At 45.3% G+C, this 27,620-nt stretch overlaps 4 protein-coding genes across 5 annotated transcripts; 3 read left to right on the forward strand and 1 right to left on the reverse strand.

Annotated features, from left to right (window-relative positions):
- The first annotated feature begins 243 nt into the window (after positions 1-243).
- LOC127304714 (glutaredoxin-C1-like) lies at positions 244-1,053 on the forward strand. The gene has a single exon (XM_051335318.2). It carries the CDS (start codon positions 355-357, stop codon positions 664-666), a length of 312 nt encoding a protein of 103 aa, XP_051191278.1. The 5' UTR covers positions 244-354; the 3' UTR covers positions 667-1,053.
- Positions 1,054-5,155: 4,102 nt separating this feature from the next.
- Positions 5,156-5,696, forward strand: LOC127304715 (glutaredoxin-C1-like). Its single transcript, XM_051335319.2, has one exon. It carries the CDS (start codon positions 5,187-5,189, stop codon positions 5,496-5,498), a length of 312 nt encoding a protein of 103 aa, XP_051191279.1. The 5' UTR covers positions 5,156-5,186; the 3' UTR covers positions 5,499-5,696.
- Positions 5,697-7,495: 1,799 nt separating this feature from the next.
- Positions 7,496-24,894, reverse strand: LOC127299477 (protein cornichon homolog 2). The gene is made up of 5 exons (XM_051329446.2): positions 24,568-24,894; positions 23,682-23,863; positions 22,004-22,126; positions 21,285-21,386; positions 7,496-7,510 (listed from the first exon to the last, which is right to left on the reverse strand). The coding sequence occupies exons 1-4, from the start codon at positions 24,640-24,642 to the stop codon at positions 21,317-21,319; spliced, it is 450 nt and encodes a 149-aa protein (XP_051185406.1). The 5' UTR covers positions 24,643-24,894; the 3' UTR covers positions 7,496-7,510; positions 21,285-21,316.
- Positions 18,504-20,349, forward strand: LOC127299476 (uncharacterized). Of its 2 annotated transcripts, XM_051329445.2 has the most exons (3): positions 18,504-18,573; positions 18,798-20,123; positions 20,220-20,349. In XM_051329445.2, the coding sequence occupies exon 2, from the start codon at positions 18,869-18,871 to the stop codon at positions 20,087-20,089; it is 1,221 nt and encodes a 406-aa protein (XP_051185405.1). In that variant the 5' UTR covers positions 18,504-18,573; positions 18,798-18,868; the 3' UTR covers positions 20,090-20,123; positions 20,220-20,349. The 2 variants fall into 2 exon arrangements, with proteins under 2 accessions (XP_051185405.1, XP_051185404.1); XM_051329444.2 differs by having other exon boundaries at positions 18,798-20,349.
- Positions 24,895-27,620: the final 2,726 nt, after the last annotated feature.

The raw sequence follows: 27,620 nt of genomic DNA on the forward strand, positions 1-27,620 counted from the left end.
AAATAGGATAGAAGAGAACTACTAAAAGTAAGACCTCCAGGCCTTATCTACAACACAATGACCCTTTCGGCATCAGGTTGCTGCGTCCCCATGGGCATCCAAATGTTCGATACTACTCCACACTAGACCCATATGTGTTGTCACAAGAAGAGAGCGTTGGCCCTGGTCATATTGTCATGCATTGCACATTTCCATGCCTATATAAGGACGCCCAAACTGCCCAAATGCAAGCAAGCAAGCACAGCTCACTAGCTAACTCAAAGCCTTCGACACAAGCATCACTCTTAGGCACTATTAACATAAGCTTTTTCACAAAGCAGTAGCAGTACATTTTTACAGCAAGCCAATCTTTCGATGGACCGCGTAACGAAGCTGGCAGGGCAGCGAGCGGTGGTGATTTTCAGCGTTAGCTCCTGCTGCATGTGCCATACGGTGATGCGCCTCTTCCGCGAGCTCGGGGTGAACCCCACGGTGGTGGAGCTGGACGAGGACCCCAGGGGTGAGGAGATGGCGCAGGCGTTGGCGAGGCTCCTGGGCCGTAACCCCGCTGTGCCGGCGGTGTTCATCGGCGGCAGGCTCACGGGGTCCACCGACAAGATCATGTCCTTGCACCTCAGCGGCAACCTCGTCCCGCTGCTCCGCAATGCAGGTGCAATCTGGGTGTAGTGTTCTGCATTCCCAGCGCTGGCACCAGGTGATGACGGAGAATAATGTATAGATGCATGCGTACGTGCTTTGTATCAGGCGATGAAGCATCAAGCGATATGCTTGATGAGCAACCCAAACCAACAAAAAGAAAAGTATCAGGCGATGAAGGAGATTAACCGTACTAGTATGTACCCCATTAAGTCAAGGGGGTATGCAGGCCTTTTTTGCACTGCAATAATCTGTAGCGAGGGGGAAGTCCTGTTTGGATCAAATGTACTGTAAATCTGTAATACTAAAACATCTCCTGGTAAATATTTGTCTTCAGCTGTATATTTTCGAGACTATGCAACAGAGCCATAGAGTATCTCCACCTGTGTCCTGCGTTCGAATCAGCCTATTTGCATAAAAAGCAAGGAAAAAAACTGTCGAGAAATTTCCTTCCCTACACCCCATAATGTCTAAAATCTTTCAGCATCCCCATTTTTTTATGGAGCAGCAGACAGAGATATTATGAAACCAGTGAATGAATAACATCTTTTGTGTCCAACCTCCTCTCCCGCAAAATTGACATAAGCCAGCGAGTGACGGTTCCCCACCACCTTCTTCCGGTGCAACAGAACGTGCATGCAACCGATAGCGGGGACGCGTAAGCAAGAGAACCATTGAGCACACGTGTAATGTTAAACATGGTCTTCTTTGTTGCTCACTCGCTGAGCTGACATCCATCCTCCTCCTCGGACTCGGCCACCTCAACATGGCCCATATGGCTCTTGTCAGCTCATCCATCAAGAACGATGCTTACACACACCTATATAGTGGTTTTTTTCCTAGTCTACATCATCCGCTCCTTTTCCTTGTTGCTCTGATGGTCAACTTGTCCCCTATCGACTCAATAGATAGAACTATTACCTTACATTTGACCAAGTGAAATTTGATTTCCAACTCCTAGCAAGTATATGACTTCTTTGAGCACTAGGTCAACATAATTTGGATCTTGACATCTCCACAATGTACCACAATGTACCAAGGCACACCGCCTTCTTTGGTAGACAGCTCAAAATTCACGAGACTTGTAGAAAGAGAACTACTCTTTGTTAGGCGTTAGATGATAAGATGTTGCTTAATTAATTGTGTGCTCACACTTCGTCGAACAATTCACTTGATAGATCTGGAATATCACCAACAAAATTACTATTAGAGAATGATGCCACATTAGCAGTATCACCAATCTTCTTCCACGTTGGACAATGCCTCCTTATATATCAAAATCATCACAATTAAAACTTTCAAGTTGTTTCTTCATCTTATCGAATTTCAGTTGATCACTAGGTTCGCTCCTTTACTTTCACCATCACATTTTACAACACTTATATTATCTCGTTGATCATAATATAACAATATCATAGTAACTGATGGGATTCCGGCCACAAGTAAAATAACTAACCAAAATTTTGTATCGTAACGAAGTCAGTAGAAGTATGCAACTATCGTTATTTTCCACCTTGACCTCAAGCTGACCTAAGTCTGAGGTCACCTGGTTGAACAAATTGATGTGCTCAGTAAGGTATTTCCCTTCCTTCGCCTTCAGCCCTTACATCTCTTGTTTCTGGTATAACTTATTGGGTGTATTCTTGTGGAAGAATTGTATTCAAAATTTGCCCATATTTGTGCCGTTGGTTGCTCGTCTAACACCTGATACAAGACCTAATCAAATTATTTTGAAATGGGAGCATCGCCCTAGCCTCTATATCGAAACGACAAACATGGTTTTTATAATATTGCAAGGTTCACATCATAGAGTTTACATAATAAGAATCACATAGAGTTGCAGCAAAATGAGCCATCCAAACATAGAATACAAATAGCATATATACATCCTGTATTTCTCTAGAATGCTGACAAAAACCCTGGCTGAAGATAGCATGTATGACCACCATCAAACGCTTGCACCCAGTATCCATAAGCTCCGTATTCTCGATAGGAAGAAGGTAAGATCACATGTGGATTGAAGAAGCCGTCATGTGAATAACTAGCAAGAAATTTGGTTTTGCCATTCTATTAAATACAGCATCATTAGGACAATTCCAAATTACCCATACTAAAGCACAAACTCCCACACGATTTTGACCATTAATTTTCTTATCAGTCCCATTTAGCCAATTTCTAAACATATTTGAGACATTAGCGGGGGAGGAATGTTGTATGTAAAGTGTACGACTCTCCAAACAAGGCGAGCAAAAGAGCATGAAACAAAAAAGTGGTTTATTGTCTACTAATAATCACAGAACACACATTTTTTACAAGACCTAATCAGATAGACACAACTATATGCTCCTAGCTGGAATCCATCCAGGTAGCCTTTGCAGCATTAACTTTTATTGTCTTCGGGCATACCCGATGTCCCACCAAGTCCTTGGCTCTGGATTACCAAAAGTGATGTTCGATGTTCTATCAAAAAAAATCATTTCTAACCTGGTTGAGGTGGTCATGTCTGCTCTCATCCGTCTAATATACCTCGCAGGATGATCATACTTCTATGTGCAAACTTCGGCTTCTTCGGTCTCTTTGTATTCCTTGTTGTCCTCATCTCTAGCCTCATCTAGACCTCTGGTAGGGGCGCTCCTTAAATCTATAAGCCCAAGCGTCTCCCCGGGACTCCTTCTATTTGCCTAGAGAAGTGCTCTGAAGAATGTCCAATGCTCTCCTCCGAATAGATGCTCCATGAAGTCCATTTGTGTTGGGAAACGTGCCATGCTATGCTAGCACAAAATAAAATGTTATACTATGCAACAAAATGAACAATTCTTAGGATTTAGACCACGGGATTACCACTAGATGCGCAATTTCTGAATTCGTTGAAGTGCTTTGGATCATTGCAGTTCTTCCTCGTCAAATCCCTTGAACAACTCATTCCATATCACGAACAATTCACCGAGCGTTGTACGCACAATGCATCTACAGTCCCCACATGTTGAGGGAAGGACATCGGACCTTAGATTGCTAGATCCATTTGCATGACACCGGAATGTAGTATGGCTAGGGTTTCAATAGAAGAAGAAAATTCATTTGTTTTCTTTTCTAGATTCAAATTTTGCGAATGAATTCCACTTTTTTTACCCCATAATTACACGTATTTGCACATGTTGCCCCATTTAATAAAAAAATCTACGAATATACCCCATCTAGGAAATGGTATTGTCCCATTCTATTATTTTGCAAGTTTTGTTAGACATCACTGCCATGTTAGCACGATGTAGCGTGCCAAAATCAATGTCCACCCTTTCCTTCAGCATCCCATTCCCCATTGGTAGTCATAATATTTTTAAGGCTCGGTCCTCTTCTCACACCTTGCCCAGTGGATATACATCAGAAAGATGATCAAACAAATTTAAAAGGGGTAATCTATATAAATTTTCACTAGATGGGTTAATTAATGTCACAAATGCACAACTAGGAGGTAAAAGTGAAATTTACTCAAATTTATATACAAAAATACAATATATTATTTTTAAAAACTGTTCAGATATTTAGAACATATTTTTTTATTTATCCATGAAAAAATCGGAATTGTTTGAAAGATCTGAAAACCATTTTCAAAGTTTTTGAATCCGGAGCTCACTAGATCTCAGGAGGCAAAACACTTTACCCGGTCGGGGAAATACATACTTAAATATAGTTCAAAAAAGAAAATCGATCCTAATTTCAGCTTTGTTTTTGGCATTCCACACCCATGCATTGCTTGTTTAACTTCGCTACTTACAAAGGCATATGTGTCCTTGACAAATCCTACTAGAATAATTCCACTTCTCCCCCAATAATATCTTCCCTGAAGTACATGCTGTCAATTCTGATTCCCATGCATGTTCCGATCTTTGGATAACCCGAACATACATGTCAGCTCTGACTCATGCAAGTTGGTATCTTGAAAGTTTTATTGATTTCTACATGATTTTCTTACAACCGTGGATCACTCTTTTTATTGGATTGTTTCTGAAAATATTATCACTGAACTGTGACAAGAATTTTCATTAAAATCCTTAAAGGGCTGCTACTTTCCCGTATCTTCTACAGAATGCCAAAACCTTGTGTACTATAAGACCATTATCTAAAGCATCTCTCTCTCTCTCTCTCTCTCTCTCTCTCTCTCTCTCTCTCTCTCTTCTGACTTGTGAAATAGGATAGAAGAGAACCACTAAAAGTAAGACCTCCAGGCCTTATCTACAACACAATGACCCTTTCCGCATCAGGTTTCTGCGTCGCCATTGGCATCCAAATATTCGATACTACTCCACACTAGACCCATATGTGTTGTCGCAAGAAGAGAGCGTTGGCCTTGGCCGTTATCCAAACCCCTCCGTATAACCTTTTTTCAGGTTGGATTGCTGCGTGATATCGTCTTGCCATTGCGCCTTTCCATGCCTATATAAGGAAGCCCCCAACGCCCTACTGCAAGCATCCAAACACAGCTCAGTAACTACTAAGCTTTCCCAGCAAGCACTAGCTAGCAGTACATTCTTTTACAGCAAGCCAATCTTTCGATGGACCGGGTAACGAATCTGGCAAGGCAGCAAGCCGTGGTGATCTTCGGCAGGAGCTCTTGCTGCATGTGCCACACGGTGACGCGCCTCTTCTGCGAGCTCGGGGTCAACCCCACGGTGGTGGAGCTGGACGAGGACCCGAGTGGAGAGGAGATGACACAGGCGCTGGCAAGGCTCCTTGGCCGCAACCCCGCCGTGCCGGCCGTCTTCATCGGCGGCAGGCTCACGGGGTCCACCGACAGGGTCATGTCCCTGCACCTCAGCGGCAACCTCGTCCCGCTGCTCCGCAATGCAGGTGCACTCTGGGTGTAGTGCTTGCTGAGTTGCTTGCGATGATGGAGAATAACGTATACATGCATGCATATATACGTGCTACTACCGTGGCCCGTTAAGTAAAGGGATTATGCAGGCCTTTTTTTCTTGCACTGCAATAATAACCTGTAGAGGGGTAATGCGTCGTGTATGGAACTTTTGGAATGTAATAGTGCTAAAACATCTCTGGTTTCAGTATCCTGCTACATATTCTGTCTTCAAGTGTATTGTGTCGAGACTATGCAGGAGCACCATATATGGAATAGAATATATGAAACCATTGTACAGAATATTAGCATGCATCTAATTCTGAACTTTCGCCCAACGACGTCACAAACTCTCAGTTGCAACTGGCCAATATGAATCCTTTTCAACTAAGGATGGCTAGTACAAATCAGGATGTAACGGTGGGAGAATATTTGTTTTCTCAGTTGTTACTCACTTGTACTTAGAAAAACTCAGATGCAAACCACTTGCAACCGGGAAAATCTGAATTGCAACGCAGATGGTAATCATACATTATCATGTATCATGATGTAATCCAGGGATCGACCAAAAATTAGAAAACCCAAAAATATTATTATGAACATCCGAGTAATATTAGAGACACCCCATGCCTAAGGTTTTTTTTCTATATTGACCAAGCCCGACTCGTTCTCCCCGATCCTCTAAATTGACGTGTTTTCTCTAATGATGACTGGAAGCCGGCGAGGGAGATCGGGTCGTCTCCCAGTTCATACCGCCAACCGCCTTTTCCCCACCACCTTTTGAGCTGTAAGGTGGAGCTTCCGAGTGAGTGTGCGAGGGCAAGCCGAGACAAGAGAGCAAGTGTCACCATCGGTGTGGCATCTCATACGGCTACTTTTCCCGACCCCAACATGTCGGAAGGGGAGTGTTAACTTTCTTTTTGTTGCGCTATTGGTTAATATTTCATTTATATGTATATTGTAACAACTTATTTTTTTATTTTTCCTCTTTTGTAACGCTAGAAGATGGCCTAGAGCATTTCAATAAGTTTAATATGAGTAACCTTAAGTTTCTCATGAGAAGAAGTGATGGAAATGAGCTCACTTGAGTAACCATTTTCGAGGTACCCATAATTCACCTTGGGGCTGTTTGGATACTCGCGTGGTCCCCCCCCCCCCCCCTCCCCCCAATATGCAATTTGGCTCAGTGAAAGTTGTATGGGTGCAAATCTGTCTTCGGCCTATTTATACATTTCGAATTTTTTGATTAGTTACCAACAATTCCATTTTTACTCGGTGTGAGAGGCGAAAGCCCATTTGTTTGGTGGGTTGTTTTAGGCTAGCAACCAACTGAACATGCTATTCTGGTTTTGTGTTGAACCGAGGGATGTGATAACCTCTTTCCCGAACTGGTGAGATTACCATCCCTTTTGTGCACCGCTACGGGGCAATAATAGAAGCTAGCAACATACATAATTTTGAACATAAATTTCACGACAACAGACATAGGATCATACATAATTCAGGGCAGCTCACAGACATCCGCTCATAGATAGTTCAACATGAAACTAGATATAGTTCAGTAATACAAGCAGACAAACGATCAAGCATGGTTCACTCATCGATCATGGCAAGGGATGGATCATGTTGTGCGCACCACTTCACCATCTCAGTTATGATGCAGTTAGACATAGTAACCTTGAAGACGTCACCCTTGTGCACCTTGAAGGTGATGAAATAGCCGATCTTGATGTTGTGTGAAATGGAAAATCCAGGCCACCCTTGATCCATGGCAGTTGTGTCATTCACGTCCTTGAGCTTCACCATCCAGGAGTAGCCGGTGTTCGTATTCACGATGATTGCCCTTGGGACGGTTCCATGGTATGGACGGAAGACGGGTGGAATTGGAAGAACCTCCAACCCCTGGCACTAGCACGACCTTTGCGAAGTGGGTTTGGATCAACATCATCCTGGAAGTGCCCTATCTTGGGATGCCTTCCCCTTGGCCTCTTGGAATAGCTGCCCTCTCTAGCATCCTTGGAATATCCCTCGCCGAGGTTGTGCACCGGTGTATACATCATCATCTTGGCGCACTGGAAAGAAGAAGGCAATAAGAAGGATGACAAAGAGTTAAAGCCTCATGTAAAGACACAAAATGAAGGAAAACAAGTGCTTACAAGACTAAAACAAATGTGCATGCATAGTGAATGGACATATGATAAGGTCGTGTAGACACCCTTTCCCATAAGATGGTATGCCACATTTTAATCATTGTTGTTTCAAGTAAATTGCAAACATAATTCATGCTTCATATTAAAGTATGTGCGATGATGCTAGTGAACCAAGTATAATGCACAATCATTGTGTTTGTACCCAACAAGAGGTTCCATGGACCATCCGTACGACATATTAATGTGCCAGATTATAATCATCGGCTAGAAGCAAAAACAAAGAACACCAATATAACAAGCAATGTGCCTTATATAGTAGGCACAACTAGCGCCACGAATGATCCTTTCTCACCAGGTACCATACACAATCATCAATGATTGTACACTACATAAGGTCAGATATAATCATTCTGACACACATGTGGGTCCCAATTTTAATCATTGGCCCATCATAACACTAGGTCAATGCACATGGTTCCCTTACTCCGTCCATTTATATATTTGGGCCGCATTTGAACCATTGGCCTTAGAGAACACAAATTCGTGCAAAACAATTAGCCTCATAAAAACAAAGCACAGCCAAAGTGAAGACATGATCCTACCACTAGAATCGGTAGAAAAAACTCTTCATGTTCTAGTGCTACAATCTAATCATAGGGATGAACACTGAAAACCCCTAAATCTATCATCAATCCACCCTAACAAAACCACATCGGGGCCAATCAGGCAAAATGAAACCATGGAAAATATGCGTCGGGCCATAGATATGCTTATTAGAATGCAGTTGCTCATGCTACAAAAGGATAACCAGGATAATCCCCTCCTCGAAATAGGCTTTCGCCCCGCTTTATAAATAAAGCCACACACGGCCAACCGGTACAAGGTAGAGAGGGAAACCTCTTACAAAGCAGAGCACAAAAATAAAAAGAAAGTACAGGAGATGCCACACCCTCCACAATACAACCGAAACAACCGACTAAAGTTGAGACCTCGCCTGCTTGTGAAACCACCGGATATCGTCATCTCATACCACCAAGTTGTTGCTGGGAAGGGCCGCCTTACCTCCCGCTCCGGGCCGTGGAGCGCCGATCCTGCCAGCAGCCAACAAGGACCGAGAACGAAGACCACAATGTCACGTGTAAAAGATAAGAGACCGCCGAGTCCGCCCTACGTCGAGACGGTGATCACCAAAAGAGGATATGAGCATGCCCGCCGATGAAGACCAGGGCAAGCCGAAGGTACCCAAGCTCCACGACGACGCCCCCAAGAGGGTGACGACGCTAGGCGCCGCCGCCGTCGAGACCGAGAACGGTCAAAGGTTTTCACCCGGAGCTCTAGCATGGGGGAGCGACCACAACGGTGCCCCCAAGAGGGACACGACACCCACAGGCGCCGTCACCATTGGCGCAAAAGCGCTGGGCTTTCGCCCGAAATCAACTCCCACCACACCAAAGGAACCATGGGCAGCCTGTCGACACCAAACAAAGCCTCCGAGACATGGTCTGGAGCCGCCACTGCCGAAGCAGCACCAACACCCGGAAACCCCGCCGCCCACTCAACGCCATCCCCATGACCTAGGATAATCCCCCACCTGTACAAGCACTTAACCCTGACAGTGCACATATGTCGTGCATGTCAAATAGGAGCTTGGAACTACCGTTGTACAAACACGTCTATGCATATAAGCCCGGATAAGAGCATATTCGGGACATACCGACATTGATGAACCTCGATGAGCAGAGCTTAAACCGTGGAAGATGGTCTCCGGCTTGGCATCGATGAAGGCTTGCTCGATTATGGCTTTGATTGCCCTCTCTTCCATTGTTGTCACGGTAGTCTTGGATCTACCGGTGCTAGTGCGACCTTCGGAAGAGAGGAGAAGATAGGGCGGGTGAGTATGGCTGAGTGAGATGGGAGAGTGGGAGGTGAGGGGAATTATGGCACACGTTTTCAGTGCATCACGCAGACCCCTGCTTTTTCCAAGTGTTCAGCTGCATTCCCACGTTGCGCTCATCATGGCATGTCTTGCCACAGACGTCCGAATCGTGTATCGGGCCATGTTTTTTGTTGCTTGAGGAGTGTGTTGGGTGAGCCAAAAGTTTACCATGGGCAACCAAACCGATGAACTTTGGCTACCTGCGGGAAATGGAATTGCGGGTATCTAAAGAGGCCCCCTTAAGTTTCTCATGGTGTCATCAGCAACCAAAAAGGGTGACGTTGAAAGGGCATATTAAACTTGTGTGTGGATTTTGGTTGTAATGACTGATCATCTAGGGGACTAATGGTTTTCTCAATTTATTTGCAATAATTAATCTAGGACAATGATTATAATTGGTGGTTTATGGACCCAACACCATAGGTTAATAAGAAGATGACATCATTAAACTCCATACTCCATGTGTTCCCTTGATTAGGGTGTATAATATGTTTTGTGATATATGCTTCCATGCTTCACTCCAGCATGCAGCTCAATTTCCCGATAGGTCACTTTGCATGCAGATTTTTGTTTTAAAAATGGTGTGCATGCAGCTCTAAGAGCATGTACAATGGCAAGGGAAGACAAGCCTTCTCTTAGAAGTCCACATCATATAGAGAAGAAAATAAATATAAGTTGTACAATTCATTACCCCTTATTATAATCCCTACCAATAAATTAGAATTAATTAAACTTTAGGAGGAAATTTGGTTGCTAAGGGAAAATAAATGGTACAATGGACACAATAGCCTTCTATTATTTCATAAAATATCACCCTTAGCTAAGTGAAGGCACTACAAGAAACATGCTCTTCCTTCATTAACTAAGCAAAAATCCGATGTGGCAACTGTAAGAGGGGAGGGGGTGGCACGCTAAACCGTGGATATTTAATTCTGAGTTTGATGCGGCTACTAGAGGCAAGGGAGAGAATTAAGGAGGGAGTTAGCATTTATGAGGGTTAGCTTTTATGAGGGGCAACTTTGCAAACTAATCTCTCTACTTGGCCCTCACTAATCGCCATGCCAAAAAATTTACGTCTTGCTTATAGGAATCGAGGGTGTATTTTATTTTTCCATTCTTGAGATATATGGAAATTGTACTATTAAGAGGATTATGACTAAGTTCTATACTATAATTGTGTTAGTTCCTAAATACGAGATTTGAAAGAAAACCTAATAACACGTGCAAAATAATAAAGACCAAAAGAGAACTCTAGTTTCGCCTCTAAAACTAACTCATATATTATTGATGAGCATAATTCAATTGTTATGAGGTTGACGGTAATATATGAGAACAACGTTTTGGGGTGTACAATGGTGTTGCAACGAATCCATTGATATACTGCCTAAGGATATGTTATTGGTATTTTCTCATGACAAGTATGATCGGTCGTTTCCTATTTTCGTTCGAACTTGAGAATAACATTGACTTGGATATCCGATGGTTACCATGAGGTCATCAAACATTATGTCTGTAACTGGGTAACTATGAAGGTGGTCTTTGGGTATATCGAAAAGTATGTCATTGTTCTAGTTATGTTAAGACTATGAATTGCTCCTCCAACAATAGAGAGATACAATCTAAGCCCTCTCAATATTATGTTGTCCACTAAAGAGGCCGGATTTGATGCAAAAAACAACTCAACATGGAGCCAAAATCTGGTGACTTAGTTCAATTCCAAAACTAATTAGTACATGACCATGCAAGGTTAATACTTGTTAAGAAGTTAGTATAACTCATTTGGTAAGGAAAGTGGATGTACATACCAATCCAGGTTCAAGTCCTAAAGGACATAGATTTGGGTTCTTATTATTTAAAACAAATTCACTGTACGGGCTTCCCTTACCGTATTCCTTTCAAAAAAAAGAATAGTACTTGTTTTTTAGGGAATAATATTACTAATTTTATATGAACGGGAAAAGGCCCAAATGTTCTCGAAGCATGTATTACTTCAACGGTATTGTTACAATCACAAGGAGGACCCTAAATAAAAAGGGGGAAATCTTGTCCTCGCACTTTGCACACATGCCCTTGAAAAGATAAATAGAAAAGCAATCAAGGGCTTATCCTTCACCCTCGCTCGCCGAAGATCTCTAGGCATGGGGCACCCAAAGTGGCGACATGAACTAGCCATCGAAAGAGAATACAAAACAAGCCTATGTGTCATGTATTCTATTAGAACATTGCGGACTACCCTGGTTGAAGATATCCCGTATGACCGCCATCAAGAGAGTGCATCCACAATCCATATGCCCTCGTCGATCCTCGGGTAGAATGTAGGACCACATGTTGATCCAGTAGGTAGTTATGCGGATAACCTGCAAAACTCTAGAACGTCCAGCCTTGTTAAATACCACATCATTTTGGCAATTCCATATTGCTCAAAGTAACTCCTACGTGAATCCGTGCTTTAGATTTATTTTCTACCACATTTAACCAATTTTCAAACAATTTTTCGATATTAGCCAGAGCAAGCATATTGAAAGTGAAATAACCCGCTCTCAGATGAGCTTAACAAGAGTGCAACTAATAAAAAGGTGTTCAATGGACTCCCGTGTATCACAAAAAAACACATTTAGTACATGAAAAGCATCGGAAAACATCGGCAGTCGCTAGACTTTGCTGTTGAACTCCGCCGCAGATTTCATCTTCTGAAGCACATGTGAGACCATGTACTCCAAGATCCAGCGGAGCCATGGCTTCTAGCATAGGAACTAAGTCCTCCTCAAGATCTGGCCAAAACCCTACTCCAACCTCGAGCTTATTTGGCATGGAGGTGGAAAAATGGGGTAGTGCTAGTTCCCGGCTCCATCCTCTAGAGCATTGCAAGTAGTAACATCACCACCCAAGTCGCCGTAACCCGCGAGCCTCGGCATAGCGCCAAACAGGGACTCGGCCGAACTCCAAACCTACTAGATCTACTACTATTAAGTACATGCCAGAATCCTCTCCCTCACCGCCTCCATCTAGGCCGCTAGAGAAGAGGGGGAGAGGATTCGGAGTGAGGAGACTCTCAAAAGGATAAGGTTGAAGAGAAAGAGATGGGGGAGATTAGTATTTTTTTAGGGAGCATCTTAGTACTTCCTCCGGTTCAGTTTATAAGGCACACATGTAGTTTAAGAAAAACTTTGACCATTAATTTAGTCAATAAAATATGCATGATATATCATAAAAAATACACCGTTATAAACTTCTATTGAATATAAATCCAATGGTGTAACTTTTATGGTATATATCTCATATTTTATTGACTAAATATATGGTTAAAGTGTTTCTTAGACCGTACATGCCTTATAAACTGAACCGGAGGGAGTACTACTTGTTTGTTTCATAAAACAAGAAGATTAGAGCATCGCGTCCCCTAAACGGTGCCGAATTCAGTGTTTGAGGGACGATGTTTCTTCGTACCGCGTTTGGGGGACGTTGTTGCCCAGCCGCGTCCCCAAAATGCGGCCCCCATACTTGTTTTTTTTACATTAAAATACTCTTTTCTCTTGCATTTTCATTTCAATAGAGTGGGTCGCCATTGAGGACGACGATGAAATCGAACTCCCAGTCCCCCTGAGAAGACGATGAAGGCGTAGGCGACGTCGACCGTGCAGGCCTTTGTCAACACCCGGATTTTTAAGTCCGGATGCCTATTATGTCATACATCGCAATCCCAGGAATATTGTTGTTGCGAGGCATAATAGTTAAGTATCACAGTCATCATTCATTACAACTCATGAAGTCTTACAAATTGGAATCACATGATCCATATTACACAAATAGTTGATCTAACGATCAACGAACTGATCAACGAACAAACACAAGTTCATAGCGGAAGCGTAAGATACAAGGACTCTATAGTCCACAGGCCAACGCTTGACGTTAGCAGACTCCTAGTTGTTGTAGACTTCCTGCTGACCGTCCTCCTCGTACTGCTGCTCCTCTTCATAGTCTGGCCATTTGAATAGCCAGGGACACAGCCGTGAGTACTTTATGTACTCGCAAACTAATACTAGTGTAAGTGCTAACATTTCTAGTAGGGGGGGGGGTACTAAGCTCTAGTTTATTTGCATAAAGCCAATTTTTGTTCACAAGTATTTGCTAAAGACTTATTCATGTGCTAACTAACTCAAGTGGGAACATTAGTGTCATTCCCACAACTCTGTTGTTTTTCAATATACTCAAGTCACCATTCACCATTCATATCATCAACATGATCAAATTCTAACACTGGAAACTGTATGGCCTTTCCAACCGTCCGTAACCGTGGACACGGCTATTCGAATAGATTTACACTCTGCAGAGGTTGCACACTTGTGCCACAACATTTGATTTCATCCGTCGGGATTTCCCCGAATCATCGTAACACAGTACGCGGATCATCAACCATAACCTTTCATTTACTAACCCTAGTATGAGCACCTCTCCCCATGAGCTTGGCCTCCCAGTGAAGACCAACTGTCAACCTGGGAACTGCACAGGGCTTGGCCGTACAATTCACTTCACATCATTTCTCAATAACGGAGGCAGCCTCGGCATAACCCCTATGATGTGTGTTCAGAGGGAACTCATACTAAGATACATAAACTTCTAGCTAAGCCCTTACCCATAATCAGGTATTGTGGGGGTACTCAATAATTGGAAAGGTATCGCATCCAACCCAATACTAGTTTTTAATCAAAAATCACCATCTTCTCTTGGTCATATTCACCTTCAAAAGTCATTTCATTATTTCACCACACATGTTCCCATCTAGAGTAGTCATGTTTAATTTAGCACTAGCATCTAAGGATGAGGGGTGCTAAGTAATTTGCTTTGCTCCTAGGCTAACCTTGATACTCTTGTACTAATCTAACATTAACCCTATTGAATTATGAAACAATAGTACAAAATAACAGTAAGTAAAACTTAAAAATAAAACTGGGAATTAGGCTCAGAATATAAAGTAAATGGGTGGTGCTTGGCTCAGGATGAGCTAGCACTTTGCAAGAGTATTATCTTGCCTTGGTTGGGGAACTGGTCAAAGTGGTCTTCTTCTCCTTGATAGTAGACCTCCTCCTCCTCCGGATACTCCTCGGTACTAGCGTCTAAAATACGAATACGGGGTACACAATCATCATACCAAACAATTTACTAAACTAGGCACACTCATGAGTTACACACTTTAAACTAGCATCACATATTCTTATTTAGTTGGTGAATGTGTTCTTTTTATTATTTAAGAAAAATAATTTCCTCTCATATTACTTTTAATTATTCAGAGATATAACTTCCTCTCATTATCTTATTAAGATTTAATTTCTCTCATGCCTAATAGGTGACCTAGGTTGAACAAGGTCAACCTCTTCACACTTAGCATTTTAAGAAAATGATTTAAATGAGGTGAGTACCTCATACCATTTAATTCTAACATGGTAATGATTTAATATCATCAACAAACCATATGAGATTTTTATGACCAGAGTCTTCACCTCATATTGGATTGCTCATGACAAGATTTAAATGGAAGAAAATATTCCCATATGATTTATTAATATTTTGGGACAATATCTTTGACTAGAAATAGCCATAGAGTCCTTTAATTTAACTAGGCCATGATCATACACAGTAAGCATGGCATATTTTTGTAGAAACAATTAGTATAAGTGAAATGTGAATTATAGGAGTTGGAATTAACTTAAAAGCATGCTTGGTTGATTTTTAATAATTATTCTAATGCAGAAAAGTCCCTGCCTTGATTATTTTCTTATTTAAATTCTATAATAGATCTAGGGTTCAATCCAGTGGCATGGTATAGATAATTTCCTAAGGTTTCCAAATATATAAAGTTTGTAAAATTTGGCTGAGTAGATTTGTCTCTATTCAATTTCAAAGTTAGCATCAGATTGTATATTCTATTTATCTGGAAAATTCGAATTTGAATCGATGGGCTGGCGCGGGAAAATAACTGGGCTGCAGAGAAAAAGGAAACTGGGCCGGCCCAGTACTGCGTCCAGCGCAGCGGGCCGCCTGACACGGTGGGGGCCACCTGTCGGTGGGCTTTCACGCCCGAAGCGGTACGGGGAAGGGGAGCCGTGCGATTAAAACGCGATCGCACGGTCCAGACGTGTCGTCGTCGACGGCGAGCGAGGAACTCACCGGCGGCTGCAGTAGGGGGTCGGAGGGCGCCTGGGGGCTCCGGCGGTCGCCGGCGGGGTGCGCCGCGACGTTGTCGAGGACGAGGATCCCCCTGGTAGCAGCGGCGCTTCCTGGGGTGGCCTCCTGCTCCGGCGGACTCCGGCTACTGGCGGCGGCTTCGAGCTTGCAATTGGCGGCCTCCGGCGACGATCTGGTGGAATTGAAGTGGCGAGGAGAAGCTAGGAGAGGAGAGGAAGACGTTGGCGTGCTCAGATCAGTGGGAGGGGCGCTGCTTTTATAGCTGGGGGAGGTGGCCGTGGAGCGGCGCGGCAGTCGTCGACGGCGTCGTCGTTCCAGGGGCTCCAAGGGGCAAGTGATGGGCGCGCTGTGTTGGCGACGTCCAGGCGAAGCTGACGCGCTTGATGGCGGGGAAAACGAGGCTCTGAGGCGACTGTGAGCTTGACGGGAGCGTGCGTCACCGTGGCGGAGCTCGTCGTCGTGGTCGTCGCACAGGGCGTTCCCGCGGGCATGGGCGCGTGTCCAGGCGGTCCAGTGAGCCGTCGTGCGTCGACTGGTGAGGAGGGGAGGGCTCGAGGTGACGCGAGGACGCGGGGCGTCGTCACGCTCTGGCGCGTCCAGGGCGTCCTGGCGCGCGTCCATGCCGATCCTGGCATGCGCGGGGCGTGTCTGGGCGCGCAGATGCTGGCGTGTGCGTGTGTTGCTTTGACCATGGGAGGGCACGGGCACGTCCAGGGAGGTGAGAGGGAGAGAGGGGACATGGCGGTGCTGGCTAGAATCGACCAGGTGAGAAGATGGCATGAAGTGGACATGCCATGCCACGGCATGGCAAGGTGTGGTCGATTTTGGTCAAGTGGAGGGGTGACAAGAGGGGGCACTGGTGCTGCAGGGTTTAGAGAGTCTCCAGAAGTGCAGAGAGTGTCTAGTTGGACCAAGTCCAAGTTAAAAATTTCAGTATGGGCTCACTTATAAACCCTGCCTTCAAGGTGTTCGACAGAATGCCCGCAAGAAAAAGATTTTTGAATTTTGAAATTCTCTTTGGTGGGTTGCAATCATATATTAAGTGGAGCATTTTGGTGGTGGTGGTGGTCAAAATGGAAAAGAGATGCAAAATCACATTTTGCATATGATCTTGCATATGTTAAAATGTTCCAACTTTGCTTGCTTCCCATTTGAAAATGGTGATGAATTTGGGGTGGTGTCTTTGGGCAAAGTTGGAGTGCTTGATGTTGTCTTGGATGAGGTGCAAAGAATTAGCCAGGTGTAGAAGTGAAAAGTAAAAATCCAGGGGCTCAAAGTGGGCATCAGGGTAAAAATGGCACATATGACCATAATCATATGTGAGCTCATATTTGCTTCAATTTCGATTTGAAATGTGTTTGATGGTTTCCAAAGTGGTTAATATATGTTTAGTATCCATTTACACCCAATGGTGCAAATCAAATTGGCCTAGATCAAAGATTTGTAAAAATGGCCTAAGCCATATGTGTATGTGAAGTTGATTTTTAACTTTTCTTTTCTATTCCACTTTTCTTTGAATTTGGGTGATCAAGTGATCATTGCTAGGGTTTTAGATTGAGAGGGAACACCTAAGCAAGCATCATGGCAATTGCACACTCAAAATAATTAATAAGGTGATCTACATGCATAAACCTATATGATGAGAAAAAGTTTTTGTTAACCCTAATTTTTGGGTTCTTGAATTTCTCTCTTGTTCATTTTATTGAAATTTGGGATGTTACAGCCTTGCTGCTCCAGCACCGTCGCGGCCTCGGCCTCTACCAGCCATGGAATGGCCCTCGACTCTTGAGATGGTGGTGGCTAGGGTTGGGGAGAGAGGCGCTAGGGTTTGTGTCTGAGGGGCGATGCGAGAGCGCCCCTTTTGTAGGCCGGAGGGAGGCGAGGGAGCGGTGTCGCGCATTAACACCGGCACGGAGAGCTAAGCACGGCGAGACGTGTCATTGCGCCTTTGTGGAAACTGCACCGTCGCTGCGCGCCAATAACTTCCGTCGCGAAGTAGGCGACGGTTGGGCGTCGTTCGTGTGTCAATGACGCGTCAGGCCCGCCACTCCCCGTCTTGCTTCTCGCTCTGTCCGACGCGCCTAGAGCGTCCCCGCGGGGTTGGGGCGCCGGACATCGTATTGCGCCGCGCCAGGTGAAAGGAGGCTTTGGGACGCCTGATTGGGAACGAAAATATGTCCGACGCGTCTCAAAAATCTTTGGGGACGTTTCGGGAACGCGACGGGAGATGCTCTTAATTCTGCTCCAACAAGTCAAACTCTCGTGCGGCGGTTTGCTAACTGCAGGTGGGCCCATTTGTATTAAATCATCGCCATGCGGGTATACGGCTCGGCAGAAATATCAAACGTGGAGTGCCGGTGACACTGCGCGTGGGGTCTAGACGACCAGTCAGAGGCGGCGCGACCCACCTAACCCTTTCCCACGTCACATTGAAATCAAATCCACCACTTTCTCCCGCCGTGTTTGACCACCTCCTCCGTCGTCGAAGAAGCTTTCTCTTCAAAGCTTTCTTCATGTCTCTAGAACAGTAACTGGAGAGGAATTGTAAAGTTGAGAGCATCATCATCTAGAGGTCCTACTCAGCTACCATCATCATCATCCCCCTTGCTTGACCTGGTCGATCGATCGCCTCCTACCACGCTACCACATGGTAGACCTACTACATATACGCCTCACTGGTCTTATTTGGCTAGCTCTAGAACAAGGCTTGACCAGTCCTCCGAGAAATCAACGGGAGCAGCAGCCTACCTTGAGCTGAGGTTCTGCTGATCGATTTTGGCACGAATGGCGCCCGGCATTTGAAGCAGGAATCGGAGACGGTGAGTTCTTGCTGTCCATGCTCTCTGTGATCTCCTCATGTCCCTGCTTGATTTCTAGGTTCAAACAGATCAAGGATGTTTTTTGTGATATAATCAAGCATATATGTGCTTTGTAGTTCATGATCATTCATGTCGATCGTGCATACATACTAGTAGTACGTTGCTGGAGCATAAATTAATTGGGTAACCTGGAGCATGAATTAATTGTTTTCCCTTTCATACAGATTTGTAGTACTCTGCATCTGGCGCACACCCGCTGGGTTTGACGGGACCAAGGAGCTTCACATTCTCACCAATGGCAGCCATGACTGAAAAACGCGCCAAGTCGGCGGTAACTGGGACGCCTCCTCACCATAGCAGCAGCGTCGGAACAAAGGCCATCCCCAACTACCTCAGGCCATCAACCGGCTCGTGCCATGATGCCTGCAAGCACGGCGGACACCACGAGTTCGAGGAGAAAGAGGCTGCAAAGCCCAAACCGAGACCTCGGAAGCAGCCATCGGCTCCGGATGAACAGAAGAGGAGGCTGATGAAGGTGCGCTCGGTGTCGCGGAGGCGCGTCGGAGATCTCAGCAGACCCACCAGGGACAGCACGGAGGCTGTCGGCGAGATCGTGGAGTGGAAGGACATTGTGGCCTACGATGCAGTTCCAGTTCCAGCTGATGGGAAGAAGAAGAGGGATATGATGAAGGGGAAAAACCCATGTGCCAAGACCACTGAACCGGAGGTTGGTGTGAAGAAGCAAACTGAATCGCTGAACAAGAGGCTAGCTAAGACCGTCAGGTCGACCCTGACAGGGAAGACCTCGACGAACCCTCAGGCCGCTAATGAAGCAAGAGCAAGCAAGGCTTCGCCTTCCGACAAGAGCATGGCTGGAAAGAGCAGAAAGGCTCCCAAAGCGAACAACACTAGTACGACATTGCCCGTCGAAAAGAAGGTTGTGCTTCTTCAAGAAACGGCCAAGGGCGATGCAACTGCTAGTGTTAAACCAGGGAAAACACTCAATCCTCCTGACCTACAAGAGCACGCTGCTGCTATTGCTGAATCTAGCAGGCCCATCCCGGCGCACCGAAGGGCCAAGAGCATGAGCATCAGCAGCCGATCGGTGCGTTTCCCGTTCATGCGACAACCGAGCAAGAAGAACTCGGACACCTTCAAGCTGCGCTCCAAGAGCACCAAAGCACCAATCCTTCCATCTGAAGAAGAGAAGCCGCCGACACGGCTCAGGTTCAGAAAGGGGAGAGCAGCAGGCGAGGAATCCAGCGGCGGCATCCAACTCAGGCTCAGGAGCCTTCGGCGGCGAGGGAGCGGCGTCTCAGGTGGCGTGGCAGGCGCCGGTTTCGTCGTGCCAGAGGTGACGCTGAGGCACCAGAAGACGCTGGAGAAGAAGAAGAGCCGAAGGCTGTACAACAACCTGATCGAGGAGACGGCGACCAAGCTCGCCAAGAACAAGAAGAGCAGGGTCAAGTCCTTGGTTGGGGCTTTCGAGACTCTCATCTCCAAGATCGGAAAGTAGGGTTCAGCAGGTGCATTGCAGAGTTCGCATCAAGGTTTTTTTTTTTTTACTTTTCTTCTTTATCCTTGCATTGGATTGTTGGTTACCTGGCATAAATAGTCCTGATGGAATTGTGGACTTTTGCAATCAGAATCCATTGATGCTTTCGCAAAAGTTCAGAGTGAATACCTGGACGCTTCTTGCCTCAGTCCGAGACTTTTATGTTTCGGCTTGTTGAATCAGACATGGTTGAAATGGTGACCTTCTGCAGAGGTGCAGAATGCTGGTGGAACCAAGCACATTGATCCTGTTTATAAGTGTATAATCATAATCTATCGGATTTTTGTAATCCGAATGCATTGTTGCTACTGGAAATACGGCCAATTCCAGAGTAAAGACTTCAACTATTCAACGCTGCTTGCCTGCTACGGCTGAGTGTGAAGACTTATCTATGTCTGTTAGTTGAATCAGACGTACACGATGCTGACGTTTATGACACTATAGTTGTACCAGAAGCAACGTGTTTCTCGGCAAGTGTACAAGACATTATTATAATCGATGATTGCACGGAAGCATTCCACCTTCAGCAGGTTCTGAACATAACATAACCCTGAGTTCATCTTCAGTTTCAGCTTGAACCACATCGGAAGTGAATGCTGTCAGCCCAAGCTTGATGTTTTAATAAACCCTAGTATCTTTGCCACAAAAATGTCAAAAAGAACTACACCCTTGTCCAGTTTTACATACGGCGCAGAAATGAATCAAAATACGACAACGCTAGGATACACATACAAGAGGTCATCATTTTTACTTCCTGTATCATAAGTGGCATTTATCACACATCACCACAACACTGTGAACCAAATTTAGACAGTTGTGATTGTCATACCAAAACCCATAAAATTACATTGTACAGCAGAATGGTCAATGCTGCATGATGGTTACAATGAACACCGAGGCACCAGAAAAGCTCCCACGGACCAAATGGATCGTCATGTTTCAGAGTTCCTAAAAGACAGCGGAACTTACTCTCACCGGTTCCTCGTGTTAGTGTTCATTTGGAGACAGATGTTGTGTACTCCAGGTTAACCAACTGCATCCTTTGGAATTTCCTTGAAAAAGAAAAGCAGTGCCAGCACCAATTTCAGTGCAGGTTAAATACCAAGAGATTTGAGCAGTGGGAAAATCTCCCCGTCAGAAGATGTGGTAGTAAATACCTGGTCATATGTGAAATGATAATGACAAACTCTAAATAGTCCTAGTTTCTACCAGATTTGCATCCTCGTCAATAAATAATAGCACAGCAGTCATGACAAGCCTGAAAATTGTATCAAATATATCAACAGTTAAAATCAGGGAACAAGCATCCTTAGCATGAAAGTAGCAGATAACCTATACTTGAACACATAATGAATTAAGTATGAGCATTTTGAGAGCTAGAGGTAATAAATCTACTACAGAGCTAGGATTATATGCAGAGAACAACTAGTAACAAGGAAATAAAAATCATGAGGAAAACACATCTATAATACTGAATAAGTTCACATATTTCATCTATTTGCTCATGATTGCTGGCCTAAAGACATGGTGTACAGGCACCCATAGATATGGAGTGACGCTACACCCAAATCTGAGACTCACTAAGAACATTAACAAATTGATATAGGACGCTAATTCATGACACCAACTGATTTTGAATATACACGCTACAAAGATAAATGATTTTGAATTTCATTTGCTTACTCAGCCTGAAGGAGAATGGCCTACGAGTAGAAGGAGAAGAGAATTTACAAGCGTTTTATCATGTCCTAGGGTGTTTGTGGCTTTTTTTTCGAAAGTAGATAGAACTAAGACTAGCATATGATGAATGCATTTGCAGAAATGATTTATCCAATCATAGAAAACATCAATGAACGAAAATAATCTGCCTCAAACCTGTAAATAGTTATAATAAATAAGCCAAAGTAGAAGGCGAGTTTGATCATCCGGTACTTCTTCTCCCCATGTAGTTGTCGGAATATCTCAGTAACATCAACAAGATGCTTCCGTTTCATATACCTGATTAAACATTAAATCATTATGTCCATTTAACTATCATGAAAAAGAACATGAAGACACAGGAGAAAAAGGTAAACGGAATAAATATACAGGATAAATGACTGGCAACTGTAACTATATGGCATTGCAAGGGTATATGCAAACATATATTTTGTTTTGTAACAAAAAAAATATCATTTAGTGGTTACTACAGTATAATTTAGATATATGTGGGATCCTGGCCCAGGGCTTAATAGGATTGATAGGATACTCATACCAACAAGATGCACCTTCTTTTCAGGAAGCTCATCTCCAAAAAATCTGAGGTTAAGTGTGCTTGGCATGGAGCAATTTGGGGACGGGTGACTGACTGGGAAGTTATTCCTAGGTGCGTACAAGTGAGGACAAAGTGCTAAGAAAAGACTAGTGTTGGTCTGTGGCGCCAGTCTAGACATCCTAGAGAACTGCCAGAAGTAACATCTGCCGGCCTGGGGGTGGCCCAGGTGTTAGAATATACAAGGTCAGAAGCTATGCTCGATTTGACCAGATTAGATATCTTCAAAAAGCACATTAACTCTTACAAATTACAGCTAACAACAATGCCAAGGAAGCACTTTACTTGAAGCCCCAACTAATCTAATGAGCAAAGGCAGATCCAAGAGGACTGAGAAAACCAGACTTAAAAGATTTGAGATATTCTTGTTCCTCTATTTGAATCATAAAGGAAAGAAAGAACAAAAAATCAGCTAATCCAGATAGTATACAGACAAAAAGGACAAGCTGGTTGAGACCTCTGTCTACAAATAGGTTAAGATATGCGATGTAACTTCAATCATTTTTGCTTTTGGGGTCTCTTTGCACGACCGACTCTCGTATTAGACTATGTTCCTATTTCCATCTATACTCAAACTAGTTGAATCCCTAGACTTGCCTTACTAAACTCTCTGTCTCTGATGCATAACATGCTACTGTTGCAAGTTGTGAATGCCCAAAAATATCAATTAACCAGACCAAGAACATGGAAATATCGGATCTGTGTGGTAATTATAAACAAGGCTCTATGAATCAGATTAGTCTTTCTCAGATTAATAACACAAACTAGATCAAGATTAATAAAATGTTTGCATTAATCATAGTTAAGGGTAGCCATATATTTAGAGTCGGTGAAGGTTTCTGCACGACCAACCATGTCTAATGGTTATTTTTGAGATGCAGAATAGTGAAAAGGAAACAATTCATGTCAACTAATAAAAAGTGTATAGCAGGTTTAGAGTAGATTTATCATATTGTAACAACAAAAAAATAGTAACAATATTGCAAATTTCATAACCGAGGTTTATAAAGCAAGGCACAACCGCACAACATTATTATTAGGGCATATATGCACACCATTGCTGTCTAAATGCTTAATACCAAGACTATTGTTTCAAGTGCCGAAGGTAATGAAGAACATGAATAACCCAAAACGAGCGAGCAAGTACAAATACTCAGCCCAGAAGTACAATAGTGAAATGGCCAAACAAGCATGTATATTTTGAGAATAAACCTAAGAGGGGTTAAAGAAAGGAGTACATACAGCTTCACATGGTAGTATGTCACAGGAGCCATAACTAGAAAAGGAAACCAATTCAGCGTCAAGAGGAAAGCAGCACACAGGACCCCTTGGAGTGCATATTCTATTATGACCACTGCGTTGATGCGAGATGATGAATCATATGGATTGATATAGTCAAACTCCAAATCGGATAAACAGATAAGCTGATACAAAAACACAAAGACAATCAGTGGAATGAATCAGCAAGAACAGAAAATAACTTGTCTTGCAGTAAGCTAATCCAAACATCAGTTTCTTTGTAAATTTCTCTTGTACAGACTTGCAATTCTAAAGCAACAATGACCATTCTTATTGCAGCAACAAACTAAAATTATTAGACCAAAGTTTCCTATATACAGGGAAAAAAACGCACAATTGCTAACAAGTACGAACCATGTTGGGTTTGGCCGTTCACAACAACTAGAGGAAGACAATTGTGGCATCTATGATGAATGCTACCCAGTAGCTTGTGCTAACATACAGCTGTAACAATAGCCACAAATACTTCAATTCCTCTAACATAAGTAAACGAGCAAAACTGCGCAGCGCAGAAACTTTGACTGAATTTAACCAAATATAATGGACATTTTCTATACTAATGTCATTTCTTGGGTCTAAGTTCGACAGAGTCTAGTTTTCAACCTACTGCTGGCTATCTTCCCACCTAGAGTTGACCAACTAATAGGTAAGGGAATATGACCACAACTACATTGTTGACAGAAAACCCTGCATAAATTATCTTCAGGTTCCCCCAAAATAGATCAGTCGAGGCCCAATTTGGCGAGGAATTTGGCCAATTTTGCGCCAGATCTTGAACAAACTAAGGGATCAAAGGCGAAAGTTTTAAGGAGCAAGAAGCCGAGCTTGCCTGGTAGGCGGTGAGGCCGACGAGGGCCATCACGGAGGCGAAGGAGAAGAGCCAGAGAACGAGTTCCACAGACATGGCCGACACCGCCGCCGCTGCACGGGACTGGGCCGATTTTTACTCCTAAAGGACCGCTTCCGTCCCGCCTCCTCTCTTCCTCTGCGCTCAATCAACCAGTCCTGGCAGATAGGTGGTGAGGTGCCCAAAACCAGTCTGGCCGATTTCAATGGCGTGGTCGTCGCCGGCGATAGGAGAGGAGATGGATTCGACGGGTCAATCGGAAGGCGCCGCAGAAGGGAGGTGACGACTTTAGACCAAGCAAAAAAGAGAAAAAGGAAAAGTCTTTACTATTAAATAAATGAGAGTTGGTCGTTTGACACTCAACACACTTTGGTGGTCGTTATTGGAACCATCCTGTCCGTCCAATTACCCGCTACTAAAAAAACACCGTCCGATTCGATTCTCTCCCCGCCCGTCCGTGCTAACCTCACATCCGAGATCTCTCTCGCCTCCTCTCGTCTCTCAACCCTAAGAGCATCCCCACTCGTTGGCGCTCCCCACGCCCAAATCCGGACGAAACAACCGCCGGATTGGACGAAATTAAGTCGTGGGGAGTACCGTATTTCCAGTCGTCCACCCGGAGTTCGGCGGATAGAGTTTAAATTCAAACAAATCGCCGTCCCGCGCTGCAAGTACGGCCAGTTGATCGGCAAAAGGAGCAAAAGGATCAGCCACAGATCGGCGATCGGAGGGAAATTACACGGAGACAGGCTCGTCGGCGATCCGGCCGGCACGGCGGTGTCCGACGGACCGCTTTCCTCACACGCCGTGGCCGAAGCGGCTGCGGCGCCGACGAGGAAGCACGCGATGGGACGTCGAAGCAGCCGCAGTCGACGAGGTAGATGGTGAGGTAGACGAGGTAGGAGCCGGTGGAGACGACGAATGACTGGCCGGAGGGGCTCGGAGGATGTCGCTGCGGTGGCCTTGGTACCAATTCCTCGTCTCCTCGTCCATCAGTTCCATGTCGCCGCCGCCCATCAGGAACGCCAAGTCTGTGTTCCTCTTCTTCGCCGCCGCCGTCGTCTTCAGCAGGGCGATCCGGACGCCTTGGTTGGCGAGCATCTCCCGCCACCTGCCGTCGAACTTGGTGGTGGACGCGAAGACGCCGCCGGGAACTGGAGCTGGAAGACGAGGAGATTTGCCAATTTCGGCGGGAGAGAATGGGGATATGCAAGCAAATTGGAGGGAATGGGGATATGCAAGCAAATTGGAGGGAAAATCGACATGATTTGGTTTTCCAGTCGCCGACTACGCGGGTCCACACGACGTTTCGCGCCAAAATCTTTCGTCCGGAGTCCCCGAGCGCGTCCTGGGGGGCCGGGGATGGCGTGGGCTCGCCGGATGGATGAAGGGCCAAATCCGGACGAAAACGAGGAACCGGGGACGCAACTGGACCGATTTACGCCGTACGGATGTAAAAAATGCTCGCCGAGGGCCTGTTCGGGGGACGAGTGGAGATGCTCGAGCATCTCCACTCGTCCCCCCGACGAGGCCCCCGGCGAGCCTTTTTTCCATCCGGACGGCGTAATTCGGCCCAGTCGCGCCCCCGGTTCCTCGTTTTCGTCCGGAATTGGGCCTAAATTCATCCGGCGATCCCACGCCATCCCCGGCCCCCCGGGGAGCGCTCGGGGACTCCGGACGAGTGAAAAGCGGAGAAGGGCCCGATCTGTCGGTGACTCGACGCACGAACCCCACCGCCACGTCGCTCAAAATCTCCCCTGGTGGACTATGTGATCAATGGTCGGCACTACAACAAAGGATACTACCTTGCAGACGGTATCTATCCAAAGTGGGCAACATTTGTGAAGACTATCTCGAATCCTAGCACCCCCAAACTTTGCGAGTTTGTCAAGAAACAAGAAGCTTGCCGAAAAGACGTCGAGCGTGCATTTGGTGTCCTCCAGCAGAGATTTGCTGTCGTCCGGTTCCCCGCTCTGACTTGGTCCAAAGATCAGATGTGGGAGGTGATGAACTGCTATGTGTGCCTACACAATATGATTATTGAAAATGAGCGAAAGCATCCGGTTCCTCTGGCTGAGCAAGAAGCACCATATGAGAGAGAGGGTCCTCTTGCACAGCCTAATCACCAGGTGCCTCCATCATGGGCCGCCTTCATTGCTATGCATCAGGAGATTCGAGACTCTACAATGCATCAGCTGCTGCAAAATGATCTAGTGGAGCACATATGGAGGCTCCGAGGCAATGCCAACGCCGACGCCAACTAGTCTGTCTAATTTGTTTGAAAAATTGTGAAATTGTGTGCTTCATTTGTTTCAGCACTTGTTAAACATTGTACAATTATTTTCGCCGAATTTGTTTCAGCAATTTTCGTACTCTTGGTCGCCGAACTTGTTAAATTTTATGTTAAATTTGTTTGAAATATGTCAAATGGTCGAGGTTCGGGGTTTCCTGCCGGGGGGACGGCTGGAACTTCGGCGCTCCCCACGCCAAATCTTTCTCCAATCCGGACGAAAATATCGCCGAATTTGGGCGTGGGGAGCGCCAATGAGTGGGGATGCTCTAACCCCTTTCTCCCTCGGTATCCAATTCCAATCACGCCGCCGCCTCACCACCCACCTCCCTGGATACTCCAGCCCCTCCCACCTCCTACCGGTCCTCTAACGCTTAGGTGCCCCTGCCCCCCTCCTCCTGGTGACCACAGAGCTCCGCACGGACGAGGGACACGCATGCCTGCCGGCCTTGATGGTCGCCCTCTCTCCCGTGGCCAGCCGCGCTACGGCGAGGAGCTGAGGGCAGGCGGAGAGCGAGCGGAGGGTAGGGGAGAGAGAGCCATGGGCAGGATAGGCGGCGAAGGGCAAATGATCCTGTCACGATAACGCAAATCACGTCGGCAATCACCCAAAAAAAACATCATCGCTACCACCACAGCGCCGTCGTCCTCGACCGCGCCCTCCATGCTAGCGCGGCATGGCTATGTCGCCCCAGCGGTGGTGACCGCCACACCAGCGCGACACCCTCCGCAGCGCGTCCCGCAA

The sequence above is a fragment of the Lolium perenne genome, chromosome 5, assembly GCF_019359855.2.
Source record: "Lolium perenne isolate Kyuss_39 chromosome 5, Kyuss_2.0, whole genome shotgun sequence".
NCBI lineage: Eukaryota > Viridiplantae > Streptophyta > Magnoliopsida > Poales > Poaceae > Lolium > Lolium perenne.